Genomic DNA, 26,270 nt, shown 5'->3' with positions numbered 1-26,270 from the left:
GAAGTGTGTATGTGTGTGAGCGTCTCTCCAATGTATCCATTTCACTAACCTTCCCGTTCAGACAGTCTCCTCTCCGAGACGCCGTCTGTCGTCATCGTGATTTATGAGTTTAATAAAACCCTGTGTGTGTGTGTGTGTGTGTGTGTGTGTGTGTGGCTTAGGGCCATACTGTCCCTTAAAATCACTCCACAAGCTCTCTTTTCACAACCTCTCCCTCCCTCCATGGCTGACAATAGCTGTGAATGTGGCTGTGAATGTTTTAGAAGTGCCCTTGTCAGACTGGGTGTCCTTGAGCGAGGGCACGGTTGTTACTGCCAGTTTGTTAATTTCAAACTTGCCTTGATGTTCCCTGAAGGGGCGCAGGAGGAAAACTAAATGACTGCTGCATAGTTTTGATGGAGATACCGGCCTTGTGTGTGTTTGTGCTGGGGTGTGTATGTGTGGCAGCTCTGTACAGCCCTGATGGCACGACTGTGTTTTACAAACTCAGTCTGGAATGGCATTTTGTCTTCAGCCAGTCTGTTTAAGGAATACATTTAGATAGAGCACCTTCACATACAGTACCTTGTAGCTTCTCGTAGTATATCCCCAACTGTGGTCCTCACTCGGACGAACACACACACTTTCACACATGCAAATCATTCAACTGTGTATGCTAATAATTTTCAGTTTTGTTCAGTTCAAATGAATATTCAAACTGAGGTAAAATATCAACCTCACTGTAGAACAAATATTCATGCATCACTAGTAGAGTTCTTTTTTTGTCCTCTGCCTTGTGCACTGATATCACATTCAACACAGAATTGGTACGTTTGTGTCTTTAATTTTGAGCTCCTGCTTTTAAATACTCACATCTCTGTTCAAGGTGGAGTAAAACAATTTGAAACTGTTTGCTGTCCTTCATTTGTTTCCCACAGGATGCTGCCCTTTTGTTTTGCTGTAAAAACTGGAAAATAATGTTGCACAAATCTACAAATGCTAAGCTAGAATATCCGTGCTAACCACTGCACCACCGCCCCTAAGCTAGAATATACAAGATCAAATGATCCTCATCACGAAACTTTGCCTTTCACACATCACACATCTAGTACATAGATAGTAAAGATAAATGTATCAGCAGTCATTCTTGGATAACTTCATAAGCAACTGGAAATGGACACGCATCTCTGCAGCCAATAAAGAAAGTCACAATAAACTGTGTTAATTTTTGAAATATGTTTCAAGTTAAGGAAAAACGTAAGAACACACATAGAAAAGAACTTTATCTTGACCACTGGACATTATTTATAATTTCAAACAAAACACAAAAGTTGACCGTAAATCATCTATAAATAAAACTTTTTGTACAACAACCATAAATAATACTGCTGGTGTAAAAAAACATAAAGGTTTTATAACAATACAGAAGGCCAATTCTATACACAACCATCAACATTACACAGAAATTCAACATCTTGTTCTGTGAAATATTGTTTCTAGTGCAGTTTGCTTCTAAAAATGAAAAGCTCAAGCTGTGGAAGCCAAACAGAAATCATCTTTCACTCTTGCTACAACACTTCAGCGGGACATTGCAGAGTCAGCTAAACTATGAAATCAAACCCACACAATTGGCTTCACTACGGTTAATTTCATCACATCCAGCTCCTTCTACATTTAAATGAAGTAAAAGGACTGTATGTCTATAGTTGATACTGAAAAAAAAAATCTCAGATCGAGCTTTCAAGTTACAACACGACAATCAGACGGCACATCTGTGAATCCCAGCCACAATTTACGCTTAAATAAAGTTGGCATTTTCTGTCATACATCTAACGGCAAGGCCATTTGTCTCATTACAGCTAATGTGTAAGCATACTAGGCACAGTTGTTGAAGCAGAAGGCTGAAACCTTTTTACATGAATTGATTTCTCGACTGGTTTCAGTCTGAACACTGAGAAGCAAACCTGCTAAACTATTAACAGTTGGCAAGCAGAGACAGTGAATCACAATACACACAGAACACTGAGTCATTTAAGGGCTGTTCTGGTTCTTAGTTTGAGCAGGGTTTGACATGTAAGGTATAATAAAATCACAATCTGGACACTGACACAGTATACTGCAGCTGTTTAACTCACAACCTACACAATCACATCGTATGTTGGCTATACTAATATTAAGATTATTCCCTTCAGTCATACACGTGTTTGTACACTATATATACAAAAGTATCCAGATACAACTCTTTATGGGACTGTTTTTCAGGGTTGGACTCGGCCCCTTACTGCCAGTGAAGGCAAGTCTTAATGCTTCAGCATACCAAGACATTTTGGACAATGCTGTGCTTCCAACTTTGTGGCAACAGTTTGTTGAAGGCCCTTTTCCATTCCAGCATGACTGAGCCCCAGTGCACAAAGCAAATTCTATAAAGACATGGCTGGATGAGTTTGATGTGGAAGAACTTGACTGGCCCGCACATAGTCCTGACCTCAACCCCATCCAACACCTTTGGGATGAACTGGAACAGAGATTGTGATTCAGGCCGTTTGGTCCAACATTAGCGCCTGACCTCACTGTTGCTCTACTGCATGAATGGGCAGAAATTTCCACAGAAACACTCTTGTGGAAAGCCTTCTCAGAAGATGGAAGCTGTTGTAACTGCAAAGAGGGTATCATCTCCATCTTAGAATTCGGTGTGATGGTCAGGTGTTCCAATACTTTTGTCTATATAGTGTAGTTTAAGTTGAATGCTGCAGTTAAACAATCATTATTATTCCCTTAACATTAAGTCTTTTGGGGTTGACTTTCTTTTTTGAACATAATTAAAACATCACATGCTGCAGGTATTTTTCAAAACTTCTAAAATCATAAATCAAGCACTGCAAATTATCAGAATGATTTACTGACAAGTTAGACAGCAAATAGCAGATGTGAATATTCTCCTGTCTTGCTCTGAATCGTGACTATGATACCTGATTAGATGCAGGGATGTTGTCTTAAAGATGTGTGTCAGTGAACATGGTGTGCTCCTTTTTCACAGAACTTAAAGCCTTGATGGCATCCACAAACTCATCTTCCTCCACATACTGCAAGAAAACACATGAGATTGCAGTGAGGTATTTCTGACTCTGCTTTGATATGGGGACTGTGTTTTAGTTTCTTAACAGAAAAGACAGCAAGGTTACATCCAATGAGTTTGCAATAATCTGCAAAGACCAGGTAAAATAAGCTAGCTTCCAAAACAGGGTCTTTCATCGAACTCCAATTTCCCACAAAAAAAGGCTCACACCCTCATAAATGACCCCTTGACCTCAGAGTAAATGCACCAGTATATGGTGGTCTGTCAGTACTTTAAGGAAAAGAAATTCTAACAAACTCATTTAACATATTTCTGTCCTCACCAGTCCAGAATCTTGTCCCAGTGGGTTGTCCCAACTTCCTTCCTCCATCATCAGTGACTTCCTGTCAATCAGCTGACTGACGCTGCGGTGCAGGGAATGCTGGGAGTAGGCCTGGCTGAGGTCTGCTTGGCTGGGAACCCGCAGGACAGACATGGGGCTGAATTGTGAGCTGCTGCCGACTATCTTTGTGTCCGTCAGACCCTGAAAAATTCATATGGTGATTTAAAGGACTGTAAGAAAGTTTTACAACCCATTTATTACAAACCATATGTCCTTTATATTACTGCTGTTTATTTTCATATGAAGAACTGTAGTTTCAAATCTGCACTGCATTACAACACCAACAATGACTTTATTTGATAAGGAAAAATTAATCTAAAAAAACACATATACTTTCACACGGCACTGAAATCAATGGACCCCAATTACAGCAATGACTATGGTAACTCTGAAGTAGTACTGTAGTAGTGGAAGGTATGTACAGCTACAACAGTCTATGGTGCGTGGGATGAGACATTCAAGAACACTGGTAAGTTCCATTAATCTGAGCTTTGTCCGTGAATAGTCTGTATAATTTCAAACAACTAAGAAACAAAACAAGTTAAAGGTTTTCATTTAATAAATATGAGCTCAAATGCAGCTTTGTGTGATCTGGATAAAACTGTCACATATCAACTAAATCTAGGTAAAACTGAGGTTAACAGATTATTGATTCTCTTTCCCCTGAACAGGAAAATATCTGTTTGAAATCTAAACAATACTGACAACAATGAATATGAAGAAACTTCTCGGATCTGTTAATGTCATAATATCAACAATCAACAGGGGGCACTGCTCAGCAAGGATCGACTGCTTGGATCAATTTCTACACACATTTTTGTTGTTGATTTCTTGTTCCACAAATGAGCAAAAATGAACAAAAACACAGCAGACAGATGTGTGAACTCTGGCTTCATGACTGCTGGCATAAAAACTGATTTTAATGTACATACTGTATACAGCATCAACATTGTATTCAAGGACAAACGGACTGTATAACATGTCTTAGCTTTACAAACCCTGTCAGACCAACCACTGCAGTATAATAATTACTCTTACGTCACACATACAAAGCATGCATACACAAACAAAAACAAACAAAGACATGCGTAGAAAGGCACCCACACAGAATAGAATCCCATACCTCAGTGTATACAGTGTAGCTTTTAAGTATAACGTTGCTGATCTCAACACAGCCTGCTACAGTGTCAAACTGCAGGGGGGACAATAAAATAAACATTTAGGGGGTGTGACAATATATAAAGAAATTATTCTTACTATGGGACGATCAGGGAGGAGCACTGAGCTGGAGTGATGTTTAGAGCACAACTCAGGACAGGACCTCTGAGAGAGAGAGAGAGAGAGAGAGAGAGAGAGAGAGAGAGAGAGAGAGAGGAGGAACGAAGGAAGGAAGAAAGGGAAACAAATATATACAAAGATATAAAAAAAAAGCAAGAAAGATTGACAAAGAATGAAAAAGAAAATCACACTAATTTAAAAATCTTTACACGGTTGAAAATCAAGTAGAGGAAAATGGAAAAAGTAAGAAACTAAATGAATAAACCATCAATTAACCCATGGATGAAAGTGGATAATATCGTTTGATTGACAGTTACTGGTAGCTAATGGTAACAAGTGAATGTGTACTTGGAAGAAACTCAAAAATGGCAGATGAAACATTCCTATATCCATAATGTTTTTCATAAGCATTAGTAACAGCTGTATGAGCCTATTCAAAACGGGCAGATGATTTATATTAAAATCTCAAACAAATCAGAGTAAGCAACACTGTTATGTAACTCCTTGCCTATGAAAGATTTAACAAGGATATACAAATGTGTAAGGGTTGGTTTCACCATCCGCACTTTTAAAACAAACAGTACAGGTTGCTGTTTCAGCCCCCTCTGGTGGAACAAACATTAAGACACAGCTGCTCTGGAAAAGACGGGATTTTCTAAAATGTTTGCTAACTGCAGAAAACTGGTAGTTTTGATGCAGTCTCCGAGCGATTTCATGAAATCAGCAAAAATAGCTGTGAAACACTCTTGTTGTTCCTTCTGTCTTACTTTGCCATTTTTTCTGGTTTTATCTCTGTAGAGCCAACTACCTCTCTCTGCCTCTTCTTCATCCTGTCACTCTCTCTTTCACTGAGCTCCTTGTTCTCAGCTCCTCTCACCATGTATGTCTCTCCCGCAGCCTTCCGGGTCTTCTGAAGCATGACCAGCGGAGGGCGCTCTCTGGCTGAAGGATTCTTCCTCAGGCCTCTAAGATTGGAGAAAAGAAAAACATTCACACCCTTTTGTTCTTGATCTCATTCAGATGAATCTGTCAATTATGCTCTATTTTGTAAAGACATGTGCAAGTTTTATATTAACAAGTGCAAAGTCTTGAGGAGAAGAAATCATTGACTAATATATGTATGGCCTAAACCTTTTACTTGTCACATAGTACATTAAAATACCTCTGCAGCACTAGGCCCAGCAGTAAGGCCAACAGAAACAGACCCAGCAGAGTCAGCAACAAGATGAACCACAGCTCAGAGTAAACTGGTGTTGCTGACATGCTGACGCCCTGTTTACCACTGTCTTCAGGCTCAGGAGGACCTGCAGTGAGAGAGAAACAAATGAAGAAGACACCACATTTCATTCCATTTCTAGTGCATTTGTTGTTTTTCGTTTTACCATCTACAGATTTAATTTGATGCAAATGAGGACGTGAGGATACAAAGATTCCTGAGTTGCTAAAGGATATTCAGATTCAGATTTGATTTTGTACTGAGATTAATTCTGGCTCTGTGTGTGTGTGTGTGTGTGTGTTACCTAGGCCTGTGGCAGGGCTATATCTGACGATGGGAGTGCTGGCACTGCCACTGTTGGTCGTACATGTCACCTGAAATGACAGAGCTGAGAAGCAACAGAGACGGGGCAGAAGAAAATATTTTAGCTTAAAATGAATCCAACTGTCTTAACTCTTAACAACTGCAGCTCACTCTGTAACAGTGACTCCTAGTTCTCTGAAATACTCTGTTCACATCCACAAATCGCTTCAATCAAAAGTCTGGCTCACCCTCATTGCCAGCCTGACAACCAATCAAATAAGACATTTGATGAAATTTGTAGACTCAATGTTAAAAGACACTTAAATATGATATAGGTTCATGATATCAGTAGCTTATTGCCCATTATTGGTATATGGCCCATACACCAGTCAGCCAAGATTCAAGATTCAAGATTCAAGATTCAAGAGTCTTTATTGTCATTATGCAAGCATAACGAAATTTTGTGCAGATTCTCAGCTTCAAAACACACTTATAAATAGGAAAATAAAAAATTGCACACCTTAGAAGAAAATATAAAAATATAAAATACAAAGTACAAAATGCAGAATACAGAGTGAGGTAGATAAAACAAAGTGCACTAGTGCCAGACTATGTGTATGAGTGTTTCACTGTAGGGGGGTTATTGCTTTAACAGCTCTGGGGAAGAAGCTGTCCCTGAGTCTGTTGGTGCTGGTTTTAATGTTCCTGTCATTAGCCAAAGCCCATTAATTCAAAAAGCATTTTATTCTTTAACTGTGCAGTAACTGTGCCGAAGCTGAAGGGCTGCTATATGTTAACCAATTTTGTTTAACAAAGTTAGAGAGCATTTTCTTTATTCATAGATTTATTTTTGCATTACCATAGTCGACAGCAGTCTATGACCACACTAAATGTTTGGAGTGTATTTCTACAGTAGCTGCTGCTGTGTAGTAGATATTTTCATGTGTGTGTGCTCACTTTTCTGCGAGGTGCGTGAAATATGGAGATAGCTGTAGAAACCAGTATAGATCCTCAGCTGGCTCTCAGTCACACTATACTCCTTCAGGTAGCCGTTGAGGGCGAAGGACTCCCCCCAGTCCAACCAGATAACTGTCAGGTTACTGTCCACTGAGAATGGAGACACATACCGGGGGGCTGGAAGGGGGGACAGTGGCAGAAGGAAAGGTTTGTGTTTTTAAGTTTCTTATGACTGGCTAGCTGGGAACACTGAGGGACTGTGGACACGTTTGTTACCTTCACTGAGTGTGGTAACAGTAGTCCAGTTGGAGGCAGTGCTGCCCATGTTGTTGAAGCAGGCAGCCCTCAGCTGATAGGTGGAGTACGGCTGAAGACCTGCACAGATTGATTCAGTTGATTCACATAAAACATACAACACAGACAAGCAACACACTATGCAAGTATCCCTCCAAGTCCTTATAATGTAGTGTCAGTTTATCTCAGTGCAGCTCAATTATTCGTATTCACAAAGCCATCGCCTGCCTTTGTACACTCCCTGGTTTTGCATAATCATTCACTCATCACTTGAAATTTTGAACTGGCCACTGTTTTTTATTGTATTATTGTGGTCACTGGTCTTTCTTACTCTATGCTTTCATATTCTCAATGATATTTTCTTGCTGCTTTACTGTACAGTGTTTCGATACTCATGCAAAAATATCTGGACTCGACATAAGCACAGAGTAACCTGTCACATTGTAGCTCCGCCTTTTCCCAAAGAAGCAGATTTCCACTGGTCCTTCAGTGCAAGGTAGGGGGACAGGCTGGAGGGGCTGTGGGCAGGGTGATCTGAGATGTAGCTCACAGCTGGAAATAGAGAGGAAGAGAGAAAGTAAGTTCACACAATCTGTCTCGTTCCTTCATGAAATCTGAGTGCAAATACTTTTTCTTTTATGTTTCCTACTCACCTTTCAATAACTCCATTAGGTGCCAGAGGCTCGTCCCATTCCAGCTGAACAGAGCGGGAGGTCAGGGTGACGGGGCGAGGAGGAGGCTGGCGTGCTGGGGGGGCGGCCAGGGTGTGGAGGTCACCCACTGGACCTTGGTTACAGCACTGTCAAATGTCCAAAACAGACACTTCAAAGATACATAGTATTTTTTATGTGTGCACAAGTAGAGTATCCATGGCAATTTAAAAGGTGGCATTCAGTGGTGGAACAAATACCTCTGCTCAAGTATTTTATAGTAAAAATATATGATTATCTAAGTAATTAATACTTAACAGTGGCACAGCCTACAACAGCCTTTTCAAAATAAGACCAGACAAGAACCAGAATGAGTGATCTCACTTTCACGACAAGGCAAATATATATTACTACCTGATAACAGGTGCAGGCCTCTATTCCTACCCAGTATTGGGTATAAGGATGTAAACCATGGAGCGTCTGTTGGTGGGATGTACCTTCTGACAGCTACAGGAAAGAGAAAATGAGGGGGTGAGTTTAGGTTTTGGGTGACCACAGTGTACAGAAACATATCACGGGCAGGCCAAGGCAGAAAACACAGGAGGACAGAATGAGATTGACTGATGACAGAAAAGGGTGATTACAATTTAAAAAAAAATGGAGGACTAGAGAGCAAGATGGTACAGAAATTGTTAAAGAACCTTCATACAAGCTGAGTGAATTATCAGATGTGGTATTATGTTCTTTACCAGAGTGTGGCTGCTGTGGTTCAGTGAGAACACTCTGTAAAGGCTAATGATCCCATTGGGTTGAGCTGGAGGATGGATGTCCACTACTGCTGAGGTCGCTGAAACATGCAGGAAAATAGGCGGGCCTACACCCTCAGGTGGGGCAGGTCCGGTTCTCCCACTGGCCCACGCACTGGCAGAGCGACCAGCAGAATTCACTGCCCACACCTGTTGGTCAAAACCTCACGTCAGTCAGTTCAGTTCACTCACATTTTTAACGATGGTGAATAACAGAGAGAGAACATGTGCCACAAGTGAGAGCCGGACATAAAACTTTTTGCTCTGGTCATTAGGATTTCAGACACATTTTATTTACTCCCAATGATGAAAGCTTCTCTTAATTACCGAGTATCCACCAGACCACCTAAAGGATATAAGTCAATTCACTGGATCATCCATCAAAACTACCATCAGCACTGAGAAGAAAACCTTTTCAACATGCAAACCAGCACGAACATATCTGCATGACAATTACTTTTCACCTTCATCAAGGAGTTATTCTCTCTCTCTCTCTCACACACACACACACACACGCAAACATACGCACACAGAGTAATCTTATTTGTGTGCTTGTGTTGGGTATAATTAGAGGGTGTACACAGCACAGGGTCAGGCAGGGTGGAGATTTGCATGTGTAAGTCATCTGTAGCCTGTCAGAAGTAGTGCAGAAGGCAGATGGATGGGTCTGAGCTTCAATGTTGAAAGTGTGTGTCTGTGTGTGCGCGATGCGTTGTCTGGAGCTGTGACAGTGGCTTTTGTGCACATATGCGAGTGCATGCAAGCGTGTTAAGAGTCAAATTAACCTCAATAATTGTCAATTAGGCCGTGATCAATCAGACTGATTGATCTAAGTGACAGCACAGATGGACTGAGATGGGAGAGGGGAAAGAAGAATGGAAGATGGAGAGACTGTGAATGGGGAGGAGGAAGAGGAGGACAGGAGGAAGAGCGGATGTGGCACAAGGAGTGGAGTCAGGAGACCGAACAGGGGAAGCATGAGAAATGTCAGGTTGTGCTGTTTAGTAAGTCCATTGCCCCAAATGGACCTGGGAGGGGTTTAGTTCTGCAGAACTGGTTGTGCTTTCTGGTTACACAAATAACTTTGTTCTAGTTTCTTGACTTTAGTTGGTGGCAGTGCACATACAGAATCCTCTAACATCACAAAAAAACCTTTTCGTGTCTGCCAAACTTTGGTTCTTTCACTTTCATAATTTTTTTTACTGTAGTGTAAATATTTAAATAGACATCCAACACACTGACTTGATAACTGCCTGAGCAGTTGCAACACAGTACCAGTATACAATAAAATATTTACACAATCTTGCATCTATAAGTATACCTCAGTATATTGACCTATTCCTCACAGGAGTTCAGGTTTATGCAGCAAAATAATTTCAATTTTAAGAACACTTAAACACAGCAACAACAATATCCTCTTTATGGTCAAAATATTATTTTCAGTTGTGTAAAATGTCTTATTTCAGAGACATTTAATGAGTATTTACAGCTCTTGTGTGAATGCAAATGTATGCTGGTATGTGTAACTGAATGCAACCTTTCACAGTCACTTAATCAAAACATTTTGCACAAGAACAAACTTTTTGTCTAAAGCAAAATAAATCCATTAGACTCAAACAGGGACAGACACATTGGCCCTTGAGGGTTTATTTCTATAATAGTATTTTTGACTTGTGACTCCTACAGTACCTACAGTTTCCTCACAAAGAGACCAATCTGAACCTTGTCCACTGGCCCATGTAGCTGTCGGATGCTTTTAAAGGAGATAAGAGGAGCTGATGTGATTGGTCACTACTGTGATCCTTGATCAAGGATCAATGTGATGCTGTAAAAATTATAATACTAATTCACAAAACTAATGAAGTAGAAGTTATTAATTAAAATGAAATTCTAAAAAGGTAAACAAGAGATGAGGAGAAAAGCTTTTGCAAACTACAAACATTTTAACTTTAAATTTCTTATCAGAAACACTACAGTCCTCTAACTTTTCTGTATTTTTCTATTATAAGCCTTCTGGTCCGTTGTCTGTACTGTCATGGTGGTGGAAGAAGTGGATGAAAAAATGGGAATGGTAGGAGGGATGGCAGGAAGAAGAATTAAGGAAAGGACAGGAGCCTGTGTGGAAGAGTAAGAATGATTGGTGGAGGGAAAGAAGAAAGAGTGTGTGTTGGGTAAAGGGCATGCTGTCATCCTGATAAGGAAAAGGTCAAAGAGAAGTGTGTATGTGTGTGCAGTACATGTGGGACAACTGACAGCTACAAAGAAGATTACAGGATTAGGGGTAGGGAAACAGCCATTTTTGTAATTAAATCTAAACTCATTATATTATTGGTTTTATGTATCAAGCAAAATAATGACTGTTTTTAACAATAGCCTGCTGAGGAAAACCTGCCCCTGGCTAAATCTGGCACATTTACATCAAAGTGATACTGAAAATAAATGAAGTAATGATTTCCGTTTCATATTTCTATATGTTAGCAGTCTGTTTGCAGTTATGACAATGATGATTTGATTGTACTTGTAACAGCGAACAACAAACTGTATCTCTTAATGTAATCACATTTGCAGAATCATAGTAATGGAACAAAGCACACAGAAAAGGTTCTAAATATCTAGTTAAACAGTCTGAAGAACAAGAGCATTTGCATCAGGTGAAAGTTTTCTATGGTATGTAGTTTCTACACAGGAACTGTGACTTGACTTGTTGCTTAAAATAGTCTGAAGTAGCTCTTGCCATCATACAACTTATAACTGCAGCAATGAAACAGTTCTACCCAGCAACAACCGTGTTCTTCTCCTAGCAGCAACAGTTAAAGCTTCATATGACGCAAGGCTTTGAGCCTGTTTAAGAAGTTTATGCCACATAGACAGAACAGAGAGAAAAAGTTCAAAACTAAAGTCAGTCCAGATCACCTTGCCCTTGATCCAGTGCTAAGAGGCAGAGCTCATATCCCCGTCCTTATATCATCTACAGACTTTTTACTGCTTTCTCTCCTCTCTTGTCCTCTCTCCTCCTATTGGGCCATGATTTGGCTTGTTAGACACAAAATAAAAATATACGCGGTTAGCTGCTATGGCAGCAAAGGAGCCGCCATGGCAACAAACGACTTCAGGAAACTACCACACAGTATTTGAGCGTTGTTATTGGATGGTGGGACTGCGGACTCGATTCGAGCGCTCCGATAGGCCAGTGAAGCTTCTTGGCGGGTGCAGCTACTTGGGGTGAAGGGGCTAAGTTGTGTGAAAGTGGGCAGTAATTAAAACCAAGCATAAAGCTGTCAATAGGAGCTTATGACCCAGTGTAATTAGCCTAATATGATTTCTCTCTCTGCACTGTGGTGCGCTAAACTGAACTGACTTATCGTCCTTGTGTACGCCTTAAACACTGGGAGAAAGAGCCAAAAAGGTACACAGATAGATTAACAGCTAAATAAAAACAAAGCCAGGAAGAAAGATAGACAGAAAGGTAGAGGTAGAGGATAGACTGATAGATTGACAGACGGGCAATGAAAAAATATAACTTATTGGTTGAAACTTGAGAGCGAAGGCATGACGAATAAGCCCATAGGAATTTCTCAACATTTATATTGTTTCTCTCTCTGACAAAAGCGCGCGCGCACACACACACACATATTTACATGCAAACAGAAACACACACATTTACTACTGTGTACATGTACACGTGGACATCACACACATACCCCCACCTTGTCCACATACCCCAATCCCCCACTGACAGATCCTCAGGGGACGTGTAGCGGTCACCATTAAAAGGTCTTTCCAATACAAGCTCTGTTACCAAGGGGGCTAACAGTTAATTCGATTGGCTGGCTGGTAATCAGGAAGTGGGGTGCTGTGAGGGCCCAGTGATTAATGGCTCTGTTGCCCGCCCGTCATCTCCAAAAGCTCCTCCCTCCCTCCCTCCTCCTGTCATAAATTAGGACCCTCGTAAATAAAGACGGCACCACAATCAGGCAAACTCAATCAATTACACAGGTTCTCTGGCATCGGCTTGGATGTGTGACAGGCAGGAATGCTAATGTTATTGTTGCTTCCAAAGGGCTAGCCTGTCAATTAGCGTACCAACGCACAGCACAACAGCATGAATATGGACCCCGCCATTTAACACCTGTCTGATTACTTGGTTCGTGCGTGTGTTTGTGTATGTTGGTGTGTATGGATGACTATATTAATTTGGATGTATGTGTGTGTGTCTGCGTGTGTGTGACTGCGTGACTTCAGGAAAACATTTCATTGTGAAAACAGGCAGCATCTTCTGTTGTGTCAGTCACATCACCTCTGGTCTCAAATGAGGCTCACAGATCACAATAAAGAGTTTAACTCCATGATCACTCCAGAGGTCCATGTGTTTTTTAGTTATAACGCGTGTTTAGATTTTTCTGTAAACCTGATATCCTCCAAAAAACACATCTAATCTATTAGTTATTTTGATAACCTACTAAATAAGTAAGGTCTGTAAAATTTGAAACTGTTCATGACTTGTCCACTTAATCAAGCTCTGTGTCTTCCCAGCAATTTTGTTTTATTCTTTCTAATACAAATAAAAGAGAAAAAAAAAACCTCAAGATGCCTCACAAAATCCAGGTCAAAAGCCAGCATTACTTTGTTTTCAGTGAGACAGAACGATTGGTTTCCATCTCCATCCTTTCAGATCTGGATAAACATTTGAGTTTACCTTTACGAGCATTAACCAGTTAATATCTACTAGAAATCTGCTTTTCTAAACAAATACACACAGAGTGCTGTACCTGGTACTGGTATAGAGTATACGGCTGAAGTGCTTCATCTTTGTAAGTAGTGGACACATCCCTGTGGATGAGTGTTTCTGTATCACTTCTGTGGCTGTCAGTGGTACGAGTCATCCTGCGGTACACCTCATAAAGCAGAACTTTGCCATTTGGCTGAGCTGGAGGCGACCAGGTGAGTAAAAAAGTGGTCTGTAGGCCGGTGTGTATGTCAGGTTGGAGGTCTAGCAGCGGTGCTGTTTGTCCAGCAGGGGGAGCTTCCAAAGTAAGTACAGATGACCAGTCACTGGAAGAGCAGCCCAGCGCTGTGCAGGCCTCCACCTTCACTTCATACCTATACACAAACAAAGGCACATATTTTTAAATGCAGTAATCAGGGATGTTTTTGTCCTGTGCAAAAGACAAATGAGGGGAAGAAACACATCTTATCTTAAATAATTAACATAAAGTCAGTAGAAACTAATTTGGAAGTGCTGTTGTTTCTTTTGGAGAACAAAAGGAATAAAGGAAACGATAGGGAAGAGTGAGGGGGAGAAAAGAGAGAGAAGGTTATGAAGATGGGCTGAATGGTTAGGAGGTCAACGGAGAGAGAGGGGAGTGATCTTTAGATGATAAGGATGATGAGCTTTTATTATCTGAATCTCTATCAGAGTGCACATACACACATGCACAGCCACACATTCAAGCACACTGACATGCACACACAACTGCACACGCATTAGCACACACACACGCGAGCGCACACACACAGACACACACGTCTAAGCTGCTGTCCTTTTTTGAGACACAGTGATAGATGCATGGCCACCGCTTCAAGGTTGCCTCACTTCTCTCTTTAGTTCTTGCTTTGAGACACCACAGTGTTGACAATGTCTTTATGGCAGCTCATTAGAGAGACTGTTTTTCACCTTTTCAAGATATTTGCATTCTGACATGTGCATTTCTATCCTAATTTATCACTTAAGAAATCCAGCATTTGACTTGTCTCTTGAAAAACAGCAGAGCACTGCAAATAGATGTCTTGCATCTTTTTATCTTTGCAAGATTATTCTTTTCAGCGTGGATTAAATGTATCAGAATTTCGAGTACAGATTTGGAAAAAAATATGAAACCATATTTGATTACTTTTTGATCCCTCACGCCACTTCACACCAGGTTCACTTTAAGTTCAATCATTTTAAAATAGATTTAAAATTTCAGTTCATTTCTAATTTAAAAGAATGCACTAACTATTATTATTATTATGTTATTAAGAAAAAAGTTATTAATAATTAAAATGAGAGTGAAGTGAACATAACTCTGGTACTAACTATAACAGTCTATATGTTGTAGTGGTTTTAAAAAGTGGCTGTGGTCATTCTATTCATATCGTTCAAGTTTTTATCTTGGCAATTTTCAGCAATGCAGTTTAATTAAAGTGTGAACGTGATCAACATTCAGCTTTGCAGTTTGACAGTACTTCTAACTGGGGATGTATGACATGTATTTTTTCCACCGATACTATAATTATCTGCTCCTACTGGCATTTAGATTTATTTAGATTTTGAAAATTTTCATCCAAACCTGAGGGTAAGAAAGGATGTAGGGAGCAAAGATGGATGACTTAATATTCCATAACTCCAATACGATTTGTTGTATTACACACAGGCTTCTTATCTCCTCTCTAAACCCTTTTGAAACATGAATGACAAACTGCTGTCATGTTGTCCAAAAAATGTCACACTGGTGATGAGGTGTGGCTCTGCCCAGGTGCAGCCGTACTTGTTTTTCTTCTCCTTCCTCTCTGCATTTAATGGCAGATCTCAAACTAACTTTAAAGGTGCATACCACCAAATACTGTATTGGAATGTCTAGATGCTGTACTTGCTAAGTCAATGAAAGGAATCTGGCTTTGTGCTATCAACACTATTCATCGGCTATAATTTCATTATTAGCTGATTATATAAATCTTCCATTACTGGGACGATAATATATCTGTCATATATAACGTGCATCCCTACTTCCAACATATTTTGCTGCATGAATAAATGAAAGTTAACTGTGGTACTTTAACTGACCTGTGGTAAGCAGCAAGCCCATGCAGAGTGGTGTGTCTGTCAGAGAAGTCACCCTCCTCTGGAGTGAACACAGTGCTGATGAGGCTGAGCTGGACTGGATCTCTTTGATGCACAGTGTAACTCACAATGTCTCCATTAGGACGAGCTGGAGTACTCCAGTCTACTCTCACCTGGGAAGACAAACAACATATGGAACAAAAACTTATTAAAAGATAGCAAGTATGTTTTAGTGTCACTGTTCAGTTGTTACCTTTATGGACTAAATAGATGAATAAATCACCTGGTTCGGTCCCAGAGGCGTCAGTGTGGGGACACCAACCCCAGACGGAGCTGACGAGTCAGTCTTTGCTGTGGACGCTGCGCTGCTCACTGCGCCTTTGCTGTTGTTGGCCCTGACAACGTAGCTGTATTCCACATTAGGCACAAGTGTAAAGTCGTGGTAATGGGTCTCTGTGCCGACATAGATGACTTCACCATCTCTGCGAAGCTCATATCCTGTGATGATGCCATTAGGGTGTTCTGGTGGTCTCCAGTTAACCTCCACTGACTCTGAGCCAGTGACCTTCAATGTAAAAGGTCAGAGGTCACAAAAAACAGCGCTCCAAACATAGCAACAGGTAAAACTCAACACATGTTATCAAAATAACCAAAAGAATCAATCTATATAAAAAACAAATGCATATGCTTTGTATCATGTAATTATTCTACTGATAAATCAGAGTTTATGAGGTTTTGTAAATTTGTGCAAGAAACTAAATTCTATGGAATTTAAATTCTCTTGAGCTACATTGCAAAGCTAGGATCTGGATTGGAAGCAAAGAAATGAATAAACGCACCTTCAGAGTTGGGGCAGGCAGGTCAGTGGGTGGAACTTCCTCAGTTTGAGCAGACACTGTGGTGCTGGTAGTGCACCCACCCCTGGTGCACGCTACAAGGACCAGCTGATATGAGGTGTGAGGCCGCAAATGTGACAGCACTACATTTAGGTCTTTCCCACGATAAGCTTCTTCATTGTTCAGTTTGAGCACGTATTCAGTCACCTCTCCATTCTGTGTCAGCGGTTTGCTCCAGGAAATGTTTATACTATTGGATGTGATGCTGTCCATTGCGGGAGCTTCCACTGTGGCAGGTGGAGCCTCTAGAGTTGTGATGTTTGTATGAGGACTTGTGATGCATCCCTCAGATGTGCAGGCTATGACTGAGTAGCTGTAGAAAAGAACAAAAGGGAGTAAAAATTTAATCATCTATTAAAAATTCATCCCGCAAAAATCTTTTTTTTTTTTTCATGTGGCGGTTATTTAGAATTCTCACAAGGAAACGTTCTGGTAATAAGTAAATAATACCTATATGTTGAAAAGGGCAGGAGGTCTTCATCTGTGTAGCTGAGGACGGTAGGGTCAAAACTAAATGAGAAACTGACATTGTTTCTCTGAATCCTGTAGGACTGAAGCACCCCGTTGGGCTCCAAAGGAGGAGTCCAGGTCACCAACACCTCACTGGGCTTGCCTTGGAGGTGGCTCACCGTTGGGGATGCTAGACCACGAGGAGGGGCCTGTCTGGTTGTCACAGTTACCCAGGGACTCCAGGTATGTCCAGCATGGTTGTGAGTGCGAACACTGAACTCATACTGTGTCCAGGGACGCAATCCGGTCACTGTATACGAAAAGGTTTCACCTTGTTTTGGGGATGACTCTCTGAACAGCACCTGATGGAGACCATGGGGGATGATTCAATTTGACCTACATCAGTAACACAATGTTCATTTGATAACTTCCAGAAATAATGCAAGATGTAACCTTTTACAGACACCCAATATTCTATTAGGCTGTGAAATGGTCAGACTGATTATGAACTTAGAAATTTATCTTCAGACATGTGTCCTCTGTTTAACCTACCTTTCCGCTTTCATTACCCTCTTCATTGCTCCTTCCTCTCGCCACTTCCTCCAGACTTCTCCCAAGTAAGAAATACTCTGCAATCGGTCCATTGGGCTGGGAGGGAGGGCCCCAGGTGAGTGACACATGGTCTGGGCCAATGAAGAGAGGCCTGGGGGGTGGCTGGGAAGAAGGTGGAGCTGCTGCTGTGGTGACGTGCTGAGGTGGGGTGTGTGTGCAGCCTGCTGAGGTACAAGCTTCAAGAGTCAAAGAATACATGGTCCATGGCTCCAAACGACGAAACAGGAAGTTGCGTGATAGTCCGCTGAATTCCAGGTTCCCTTCACTGTACAAGTTATACATCTGGAGGAGGAGGAGATGTAAATTGGGGAAGAGGAAAGAAAAGTATCCAGTGCAGTGTGAGGAGGAGAAGGTGGATTAAAGTATGACATAATGGGAACAAAGGAGGGATGAAAATGTGGTAACGTGTATATTTTTGACGATACTGACTTGAAGTGCAGGGCTATCTGCTGTCAATTGTGTCTTCTATGTGACTTGATTGACTATGTGAGACTGATTTTATCCGAGGACCACTATGCTTCATCTGCTCAGTGCTGTGTATGTACTTTGCTGTGTGTCCTGTGTTTCAGTTCATATGGTATGTACCGTGATGATTCCGTTTGGAGCACTTGGTTGATCCCAGCTCAGCAGTAACGCCCGACCCTGCTCTCTCTGCTCCACTGTGAAGTTTTCAAGGCCTGCAGGAGAAGCCTCCAGCGTCCTAATGCCTACCCATGGACTGGACACACTGCCTGAAGGGTTACAAGTCATGTAGACTCAAGGGAGGGGTTCAGTGGTTGGTGCTGATATTATTCATCCCTTACATTTTATATGAGCAACTCATAGTCAACTTACCTGCATCATTCACAGCTTCCACTCGCAGACTATACTGACTGTATGGTTCAAGACCATAGACAGTCGCTTCTAGGACTGAACCCTGAGAGAGAAAGAGAAGCCAATATGTGATACACCGTATAGAGACATGAAGGACTACAAGTGCAAAGAGGTAAAAGAAGAGGACAAAGTAGAAAGGCATGATATTCACCAAGCTGTAAGAAGGAAGAGATATGTGGGAGAAAAGACAAAGGAATGACTGGGCAAAGTTACAAGGAGACAAAATAAAAGAGTATAGATGGAAAGAGAAACAGGGAAGTGGGTAGCATGCCATAGAAGAGACTGAGAGGAAATTAGTTACACAAACAAATCCGGCATGAATAAAAACCAGTGCATTACTCATTAAAATGGGGGGGGTGAAATGGAACACTGAAACAATGGCAAGCTAAGATGACATGACATGGGATTTGTGATATCAACATTTCAACATACAGCCTCTGCCATGGTAAAGTAAGTAGACACCAGAGAAGTGGCAGAGACAGAGCGAGAGAGAGACTGGCAGGCAGGCAGCCGTCCCTTATGGGTGAATTCAAAGCTTCCAGATTGAGTGTTTATGTCACACAAGCACCCTTTCATCTCTCCTTCTCTCTCTCTCTCTCTCTCTCTCCCTCTCACACACACACACACACACACACACACAGAGTGAGTCTGCCAGTAGCTTTAGGCAGTGGGATCCAGCCCAACACCCTGGCAGACACAGGGGCAATATGTGTGTGTGTGTGAGAGATACAGTGGGAACACCATTTACTAATTGATAAAGAGACACACTGTTGTTTCAAAAGGCCCTGGCGTACGATGACATGGTAGTCAGGGATCACTGGGCTACAGGATGTAGCACTGCCTGTTTGTTTATGAATGTGAGCTTTAAAGCAGCTATGAGAGTGACGTCTCTCTGTGCATGAACACATTTCTGTGAATGTACAACACACAAGTCTATATTTTTTTCGAGTGTTGAGTCTGCAGTCTTGTTTTTTTAATTCTCTGTTCAGGGCTGTATGCTTTCACATAAGCAAGCATATGTAAAGAGATTAACTGGTAACCTACTTCAATGTAGCGGCAAGAGGATCAAAAAGGCTCCAATTCAAACTGAATCAAATGAAAACCCTGACAAATCACCGTAGCGTGGCACCAAGGATGAACTGTCTGAACAACAACCAGAATGCATGTATTCACTGTTTTCATGTCTGGGAGCCAATGTGTTTTTCATCCACAGTAAAATAGGATTAATAAGCCCCCAGACACCTAGACACAAGCTAAATCCTCCTGCAAATCACAGCACTTCTCAGTAGAGAGAGGAAGGGAGCGAGGGAGGGATGCAAAGAGAGAGACACAGGGTGGAGAGAGATAGAAAGAGAAAGGGGCAGGGAAAGTGAGAAAGAAGAGCACAAAGAAAAAAGAGATAGGAATGAAATGAAGTAAGGTGATGCAGGACAGAAAATCAGAAAAGAGGGATGGAAAAAAAGTCAGAGGTGAGTAAGTTAATAACTGTTGAAGGAAATGAAAAAGGGAGAGACAGAAGGAGAGGGGGGTGTGTGAGAACGACTGAGACTGAGAAAGATTGAACGAATGGGCAAAAAAAAAGGTGGAAGAAAGCTAAAGTGGGAGAGAAAAAAAGATAAATGTGGCAAAAGGGAGAGACAGATTAAGTGAGCAAGAATGAGAGATCTCTCTACCTTAAAAGCCAGTGAAATATGTGAGGCATGTGGCCTATAAAGCGGTTAACATATGCACATTGTCAATAGCAGCATCTGGTGCTGGCAGCTTTTATAGGAGCATGGAGACTCTGCTACACGCCTCTAGATGGCAATACATTCAAACACTTTATCACTGAAACACACCACATTAACGGCCTCCTCCTCTCTCTCTCCACACACACACACACACACACACATATACATATACACACACACACACAAAAAAACTCAACAATCAAGCAGTATGAAATTCACCACCTCAGCTTGTTAACCGCACACACAGACACGTAGTGATCAAATGGTGTAACACTAAAACACACTACTATTACATTACATTAACAGCTCCCTCAATAACTATTTCTCTCTCATGCATACACACGTGCACACACACACACACAGACAGGCAGACAACACATACATACAAAACTTCCTGAGAAATAATGACATGATTAAAAGAGTCAAGTTAAATACTTAAAACCACACAGCTAGAACTGAATTTCAAACTTAATGTTTGTTGGGTTTCTGTCACGTATATTACACATGGACTTTGTGAACACTACACAGTGTGCGTCAGATTTAACAGAGCTTTCAAATGGCTGTTTTGGATACATATCCATGCATATTTAAGCACCAATTTTGGAGCAAGAGGTAGACCATACTGCAACTTAGAAACGTGTTTATGATGTCACTGTAATATATAGGTTGTGTGCTTGTGGTAGCAGAAAAAAATGATTTTGATAAATGTTTGAGTTTCTGGCCAACCTATGAAGACCACATGAAAAGCCCTAATGCAGGATATGAAAGCAAAAAGGTTCTCGTCAAATGAAATTCATTGTGCATGAGCATGTGCATGTATGTGTGAATGATCAAAGTCTCTGGTTAATCATGGCAAATGCAAAAGAACAGAGGAGGAGCAAGAAGTCAAGAGAGACAGAGAGAGAGAGAGAGAGAGAAATGAGGAGAGAAAGAGAGAGAGAGATAAGGAGACGAGATTTGCACAGATGTAAAGGAGAAAAGTGTAAACAAGACAGAACAGGAGACAATGACAGGGAAGGAAGAGAGGAGACAGCACGAGGTCTAGCTAATTTATACATTAAAAAGCCCTCAGATCTTACATGGTTCAACACAACTTAGCATTGAGGGCAAGGAAGCAAACTATTCAATCTTTTATCTCTTATTCTGTCTTGTCTTTGGTGTGTGAGCTGAGCCACAGCAGGAATCCTCTGGACAGCGTGTGTGTCTCTGTAGCAAATATATCAGTACCGCGTGTTTATTTGTGCTTATTTGCATGTATCATAACAAGCCCATGTCTACATGCATCTTGTTTTGTACCCATATGTCCCTACTAGAAGAGTGTGTGTGCAAGTGCACAACTGAGTGTGTGTGATATTCAGGTGGAGAGGCATGGTGCGGCCGGAGGGACAGTGTGTGATACTAATTAAGAATAACCATGTGTATTTGTCAAAAGAATTATGCTGATTATCTCACAAAGGCCCCAGCACTGGGCCCCGCAGAGAGACAGAGACGGACCAACATTAGCATATGGCTACGCACACACACGCAAACACACACACACACACACACACACACACACACACACTCTTTTTGTCTCTGTCTCTCATACACACACACACACACACACACACACACACACACACACACACACACACAGGTAAAAGTAAATTTGAGTGAGAGCCTAAGAACATACATGAAGGAGCCATGCTTAATGATAGGTGAATGGGGTCCAACTGGTCTACCTTAGGGATGTTTCTCTCCACAGGCCTTTTCTGGCCTCTCTCCTCTGTCATTGTAAGTCCTGGAGACATAATAAAGCACCGTGCTGTTTCACCTTTTCTTATATGTCTTAGTTCTTTCAGTGTGTGGTAAAACATGCTATGAGCAGTCATGATTCAGTACAATTCAGTTCAATTCAATTCAGCTCAATTCAATTCAATTCAATTCTTTAGTCCAGTCTATTAGTACAAGCTGTGCCCTGACCAGCCCTGTGAGAGCAGTAATTGTTTTTGGAGGTTTCTGAGGTGAGCCAGTGCACCACACGCTGCTCTTTCGCGCCCCATGCCAAGCTCTCAAGCCAAGTTTGTATGTGTGTGTGTGTGTGTGTGTGTATTTATGCACAGGCTTAATTCAATGCTGCTGGAACAATTGCCCTGTGTCTGTTTGCAAATGCCCTGCGTGGGTGTCCCTGCTAGTCAGTGTGCATTAGACAAACCCTGACACATACAGACGTTCGTGCGACATACACACACGCACATAGAGAAACACACCCACAGACACACATTAGACAGTGCCATTAGACATGTGTTTTGTCTGTGGCCAGCACAGACAGAGAGGGACTGCAGGGGCCTGGAACGGGCATGCCCACTTCACACCGACAGCCATGATTGGCCTTGGCGGCTCTAGACCCCAGGAACAGCATATTTAGTGTGCATATATGCATGTGTTTATGTGTGTGTGATGTGGCCAAAGACCAGTGGACAAATTCTGGCAAGTCAGGGATGGTATGCTTAAAATCCACAGATGTCTCCTGAATTTAAATTGGTGTGCACATTTGTCTGCGGATACAGTTTCATCCAATACTTATTTCATCAGCAAGACCAATTCAATACAAAAAAATATAACAACAAAAACATTACTACATTATTTATTACTTGGTACAAAAAACAAAGCAAATAAAATCTGTGCATTTGTACAAGCAACGTCTAATCAAGAGGCTTCATTCAATCTTTTCTGGTCACTGGGTAGAAATGGGGATAAAATTGTAAACTAAGCTGAAACAAAGTGAATTTAGTATTTTTCATGCAATGAAAATGATTTGACTAAGAGTGTCTTGATATTCCGTTCGAAGGAGGGTTGTTCATCTAAAACACAGACACAGATAAGTATCTTACAAAAACATAATGCAGATAACCAAATCTAAATACAGAGACACTACATTCGTGTCCAGGCTGTGACACAGCAGCAGACAAACCAAGTCTGGCAGGAACACATCCTCAAAAGTACAGCCCACTTCCAAAACAAACACAAGGATTCAGTTACACATTTTCACACACTCTTAACCATGCTTTCTTCGAGAGTTGAATGGACTTCGTCTCTCTCACACACTCAGCATTCCTCTAAAGTGATAACCATCATATGGCAGTTGCAGCACTAAACACCCATTAAGACAAGTGGAGAGCACTACACTGGATGGTGTGGCCTCTTCACAGACAGACACACAATAACACACAACCTGTTATTACAGAGAGACAGTGTGTGTGTGTGTGTGTGAAAGAGAGAGAAGGAGGGAGCATGAAGAGAGAAGGAGGAAGAGGAAGTAGGAGGATATAAACTTACTTGAACAAAAATCACTTGAAAGACTGAGAGGGGGACGAAGAGGGAGTGTAGGGGGGCAGAGAGGGTGGATGAGAATAGCATGAAAACTGCAATTTAAGACAGAGGTAGAGAAAACCGAGATGGAAATGTAACGATGGAGGGAGGACTAAGCAGTATGGAGCGACAGAAGGAGGAGTTGTGAAAAAGACGAGGAGACGAGAGATTGCAGCGAGGAGAAGAGGGACTGTTGCAGCCTGATTATTTGGCTGTTTATGCAGAATGCTGAGAGCCCTCCAATCAGAGTTGGAGACCTCTAACTAAGGGGTCTGATAGGCCGAGAGCCTAATGAACTCTGCATCAGAGTCTCCTTATTCTCCCCTCTAATCCTTCTCTCCTCTCTTCACCTGTGTCCTCCTCCTCTCTCAACCTCCTCATCCCTCTCTCCTCACCCTCTGGGCACTCGGCTTTGCATCTCTCTCTTGCCTGCACTTCTGTGTCTTCCTCATTTGTTAAAGGGTGTCAATGAGAGCAAGGGCAAAGCCTTGTCATTCCTAGTCCTTTGACCACAGTCTATCCTCCACCCCTTCTCTATTGTGATTAAGCAAAGCAAAGCCAATAACCGAACAGGAAGTAAGAGAGGGTTCAAAGCAACAAGTGAAGAAGTAGAGCAGCCCAGTCCTGTTTCAGCAGATTCACTTATATCTTTTACAGATTCAGTTTGGTTAAAACAGGTAATTGAGAATTGAGATGTCCAAAGTATGGACATCTGAGTTATTTTTTATATCTTTCTATTAGACTAATTAGTCTAATAAAATAAAATGAATAATAAACTAGACTTTCACTCTGCTTGAAGGGTCTTGGATAAAACTTTAATAAAAGCACCATACCTGAAAAGTCCATGTGTGTTCTAATTTTAGGGCTGTTATGTGCTGACAACAACACACTGGAACTTCACTTGTTATGTTGCCAATATATTATACGTGACCCTCCAGAAATTCATAGTGTTGTGAAAGTTGTGTTGCAACAACGACCCTGTGATCAGTGTTTCACTAACTCCTAGCTGGTTCATCAGTTTGTTGTGTTCCCGAGATCCAAATTTGACATGGATCTTCAAGGAATGGTTCGACATTATGGGAAAACATGATTTCTTGATGGAAACCTTGTCACTAGCATGAGGCTTCCATGACACTTGTAGGTTGATTTTATTACTTTTGGTCTTAGCAAGGCTTGCCATTTACCCTGCTTCTAGTCCTTATGCCAAGCCAAGCTATTAGCTTAGCATATTTAGTCTACTGATATGAAAGTGTTGATCTTCTCATCGATTTCTCAGTTAGACAAAACTATTCTGAGTGATAACAACTTTACTGTGCATTCCCAGGTCAAATCACTAAAACACAAGCCAACATACAGTATGACATGCTAAAGCATCCCAAAACTATGCATCTGTATTCATACTATGTGTTCTCACCATGTTTGTCCCCATCTAATCATTCAACACACCAGACCATTCATGTCTAAATACACATCACATATTCTGATAACATATATGCCCCCCGACTGCGCATGCTTAAATACACACACACACACACACAGTTTGAGACACAGTTCGCTGGCTGGCCCTCGCTGTCCCACACTCTCTGACGGGCTCTTAATGGTAAACTAACAGATTGTAAACATGCTGCTAGCTCTCTCTCTTTATCTGCTCTCTAAATTAACCACTTTCTCTTTCTCTCCATCCCCTTTTCTCTTCATCTTTCTTCTTCCCTCACATCTTTCACTCCTCTTTTACCCATATTTGTTTCATCGTTCCCCCTATATCCTCATCCCTTCTTCTTTCCACTCCTCTCTCTCTCTCTCTCTCTCTCTTTCTCTCTCTCTTACTCTCGCTTTTCCTGGGGTATTTTTTAAACAATGTGTCCTTCATGTACGGTTGGTTACGGGGTGTACAGAAGGACATCATTAGCGCTGGTGGTTAAGCTGTAATTTACACCATTACCGAGGTAGGGGCCATTTTTATTGCCTAGTAAATTTCAGCTCTGAAATATTTAGACCATATGGCTCAATTTGTGTAATAACCTTAATTTCCAAGCACCCTTCAGCTCCCTTCAGCGCCGGCTGTTGTTGGCGGATGGCGGAGCGGTGCGTGTACACATTCGTCTGTGTGTGCACGGTTTGGAGCATGCAGCACATACACACACACACACACACAGAAACATGGACATGGCAGAAATGTTAACACACACTCTACACATAACCTCTTGCATACACATTGCACACTCTCTCTTCTCCGTGCTCTCACTGATTCATTCTTTCACACACACACACACACACACACACACATATGCATGTATGTATGCATGGCGGTAGCAGATTAATAGGGTGTCAGCTTGTGTTTGGGTGAGGGAGCGTCAGGCATCGGCCAGATGGTTCTCAGGGATGATGACTGTCAGGGGTCCTGCTCTGATCAATGGGATGTATTAATACAGCACACACGCACATGCAAACACACACACACACGCTGAACATACGCACACAAAAACAAAAATGTTATGCATGCACGCAGGCACACATGCAACCATATTTAGACATATGTATCCACGTAGAGCATTTCGTACACACACACACACACACACACACACGGTCTAAATTCA

The 26,270-nt window shown here is 41.6% G+C and overlaps 1 protein-coding gene across 1 annotated transcript in view; it reads right to left on the bottom strand.

Annotated features, from left to right (window-relative positions):
* Positions 1-2,398: 2,398 nt before the first annotated feature.
* Positions 2,399-26,270, bottom strand: part of ush2a (Usher syndrome 2A (autosomal recessive, mild)) — a 184,653-nt gene continuing 160,781 nt past the window's right edge. Inside the window, exons 75-94 of the mRNA XM_046383631.1 lie at positions 18,554-18,635; positions 18,305-18,450; positions 17,660-18,001; positions 17,108-17,469; positions 16,601-16,970; positions 16,045-16,326; positions 15,765-15,934; positions 13,711-14,041; positions 8,885-9,091; positions 8,550-8,642; positions 8,139-8,284; positions 7,919-8,037; positions 7,468-7,566; positions 7,192-7,368; positions 6,236-6,319; positions 5,878-6,019; positions 5,593-5,680; positions 4,695-4,760; positions 3,378-3,578; positions 2,399-3,062 (exon numbers count right to left, since the gene is read on the bottom strand). Of these exons, the coding sequence (XP_046239587.1) occupies positions 2,973-3,062; positions 3,378-3,578; positions 4,695-4,760; positions 5,593-5,680; positions 5,878-6,019; positions 6,236-6,319; positions 7,192-7,368; positions 7,468-7,566; positions 7,919-8,037; positions 8,139-8,284; positions 8,550-8,642; positions 8,885-9,091; positions 13,711-14,041; positions 15,765-15,934; positions 16,045-16,326; positions 16,601-16,970; positions 17,108-17,469; positions 17,660-18,001; positions 18,305-18,450; positions 18,554-18,635 (3,597 nt within the window). The 3' untranslated portion in view covers positions 2,399-2,972. The remainder of the gene's footprint in view (positions 3,063-3,377; positions 3,579-4,694; positions 4,761-5,592; positions 5,681-5,877; positions 6,020-6,235; positions 6,320-7,191; positions 7,369-7,467; positions 7,567-7,918; positions 8,038-8,138; positions 8,285-8,549; positions 8,643-8,884; positions 9,092-13,710; positions 14,042-15,764; positions 15,935-16,044; positions 16,327-16,600; positions 16,971-17,107; positions 17,470-17,659; positions 18,002-18,304; positions 18,451-18,553; positions 18,636-26,270) is intronic.

The sequence above is a fragment of the Scatophagus argus genome, chromosome 1, assembly GCF_020382885.2.
Source record: "Scatophagus argus isolate fScaArg1 chromosome 1, fScaArg1.pri, whole genome shotgun sequence".
In the NCBI taxonomy this organism is placed as follows: domain Eukaryota; kingdom Metazoa; phylum Chordata; class Actinopteri; family Scatophagidae; genus Scatophagus; species Scatophagus argus.
This window is presented reverse-complemented; position numbering and strand designations above follow the sequence as displayed.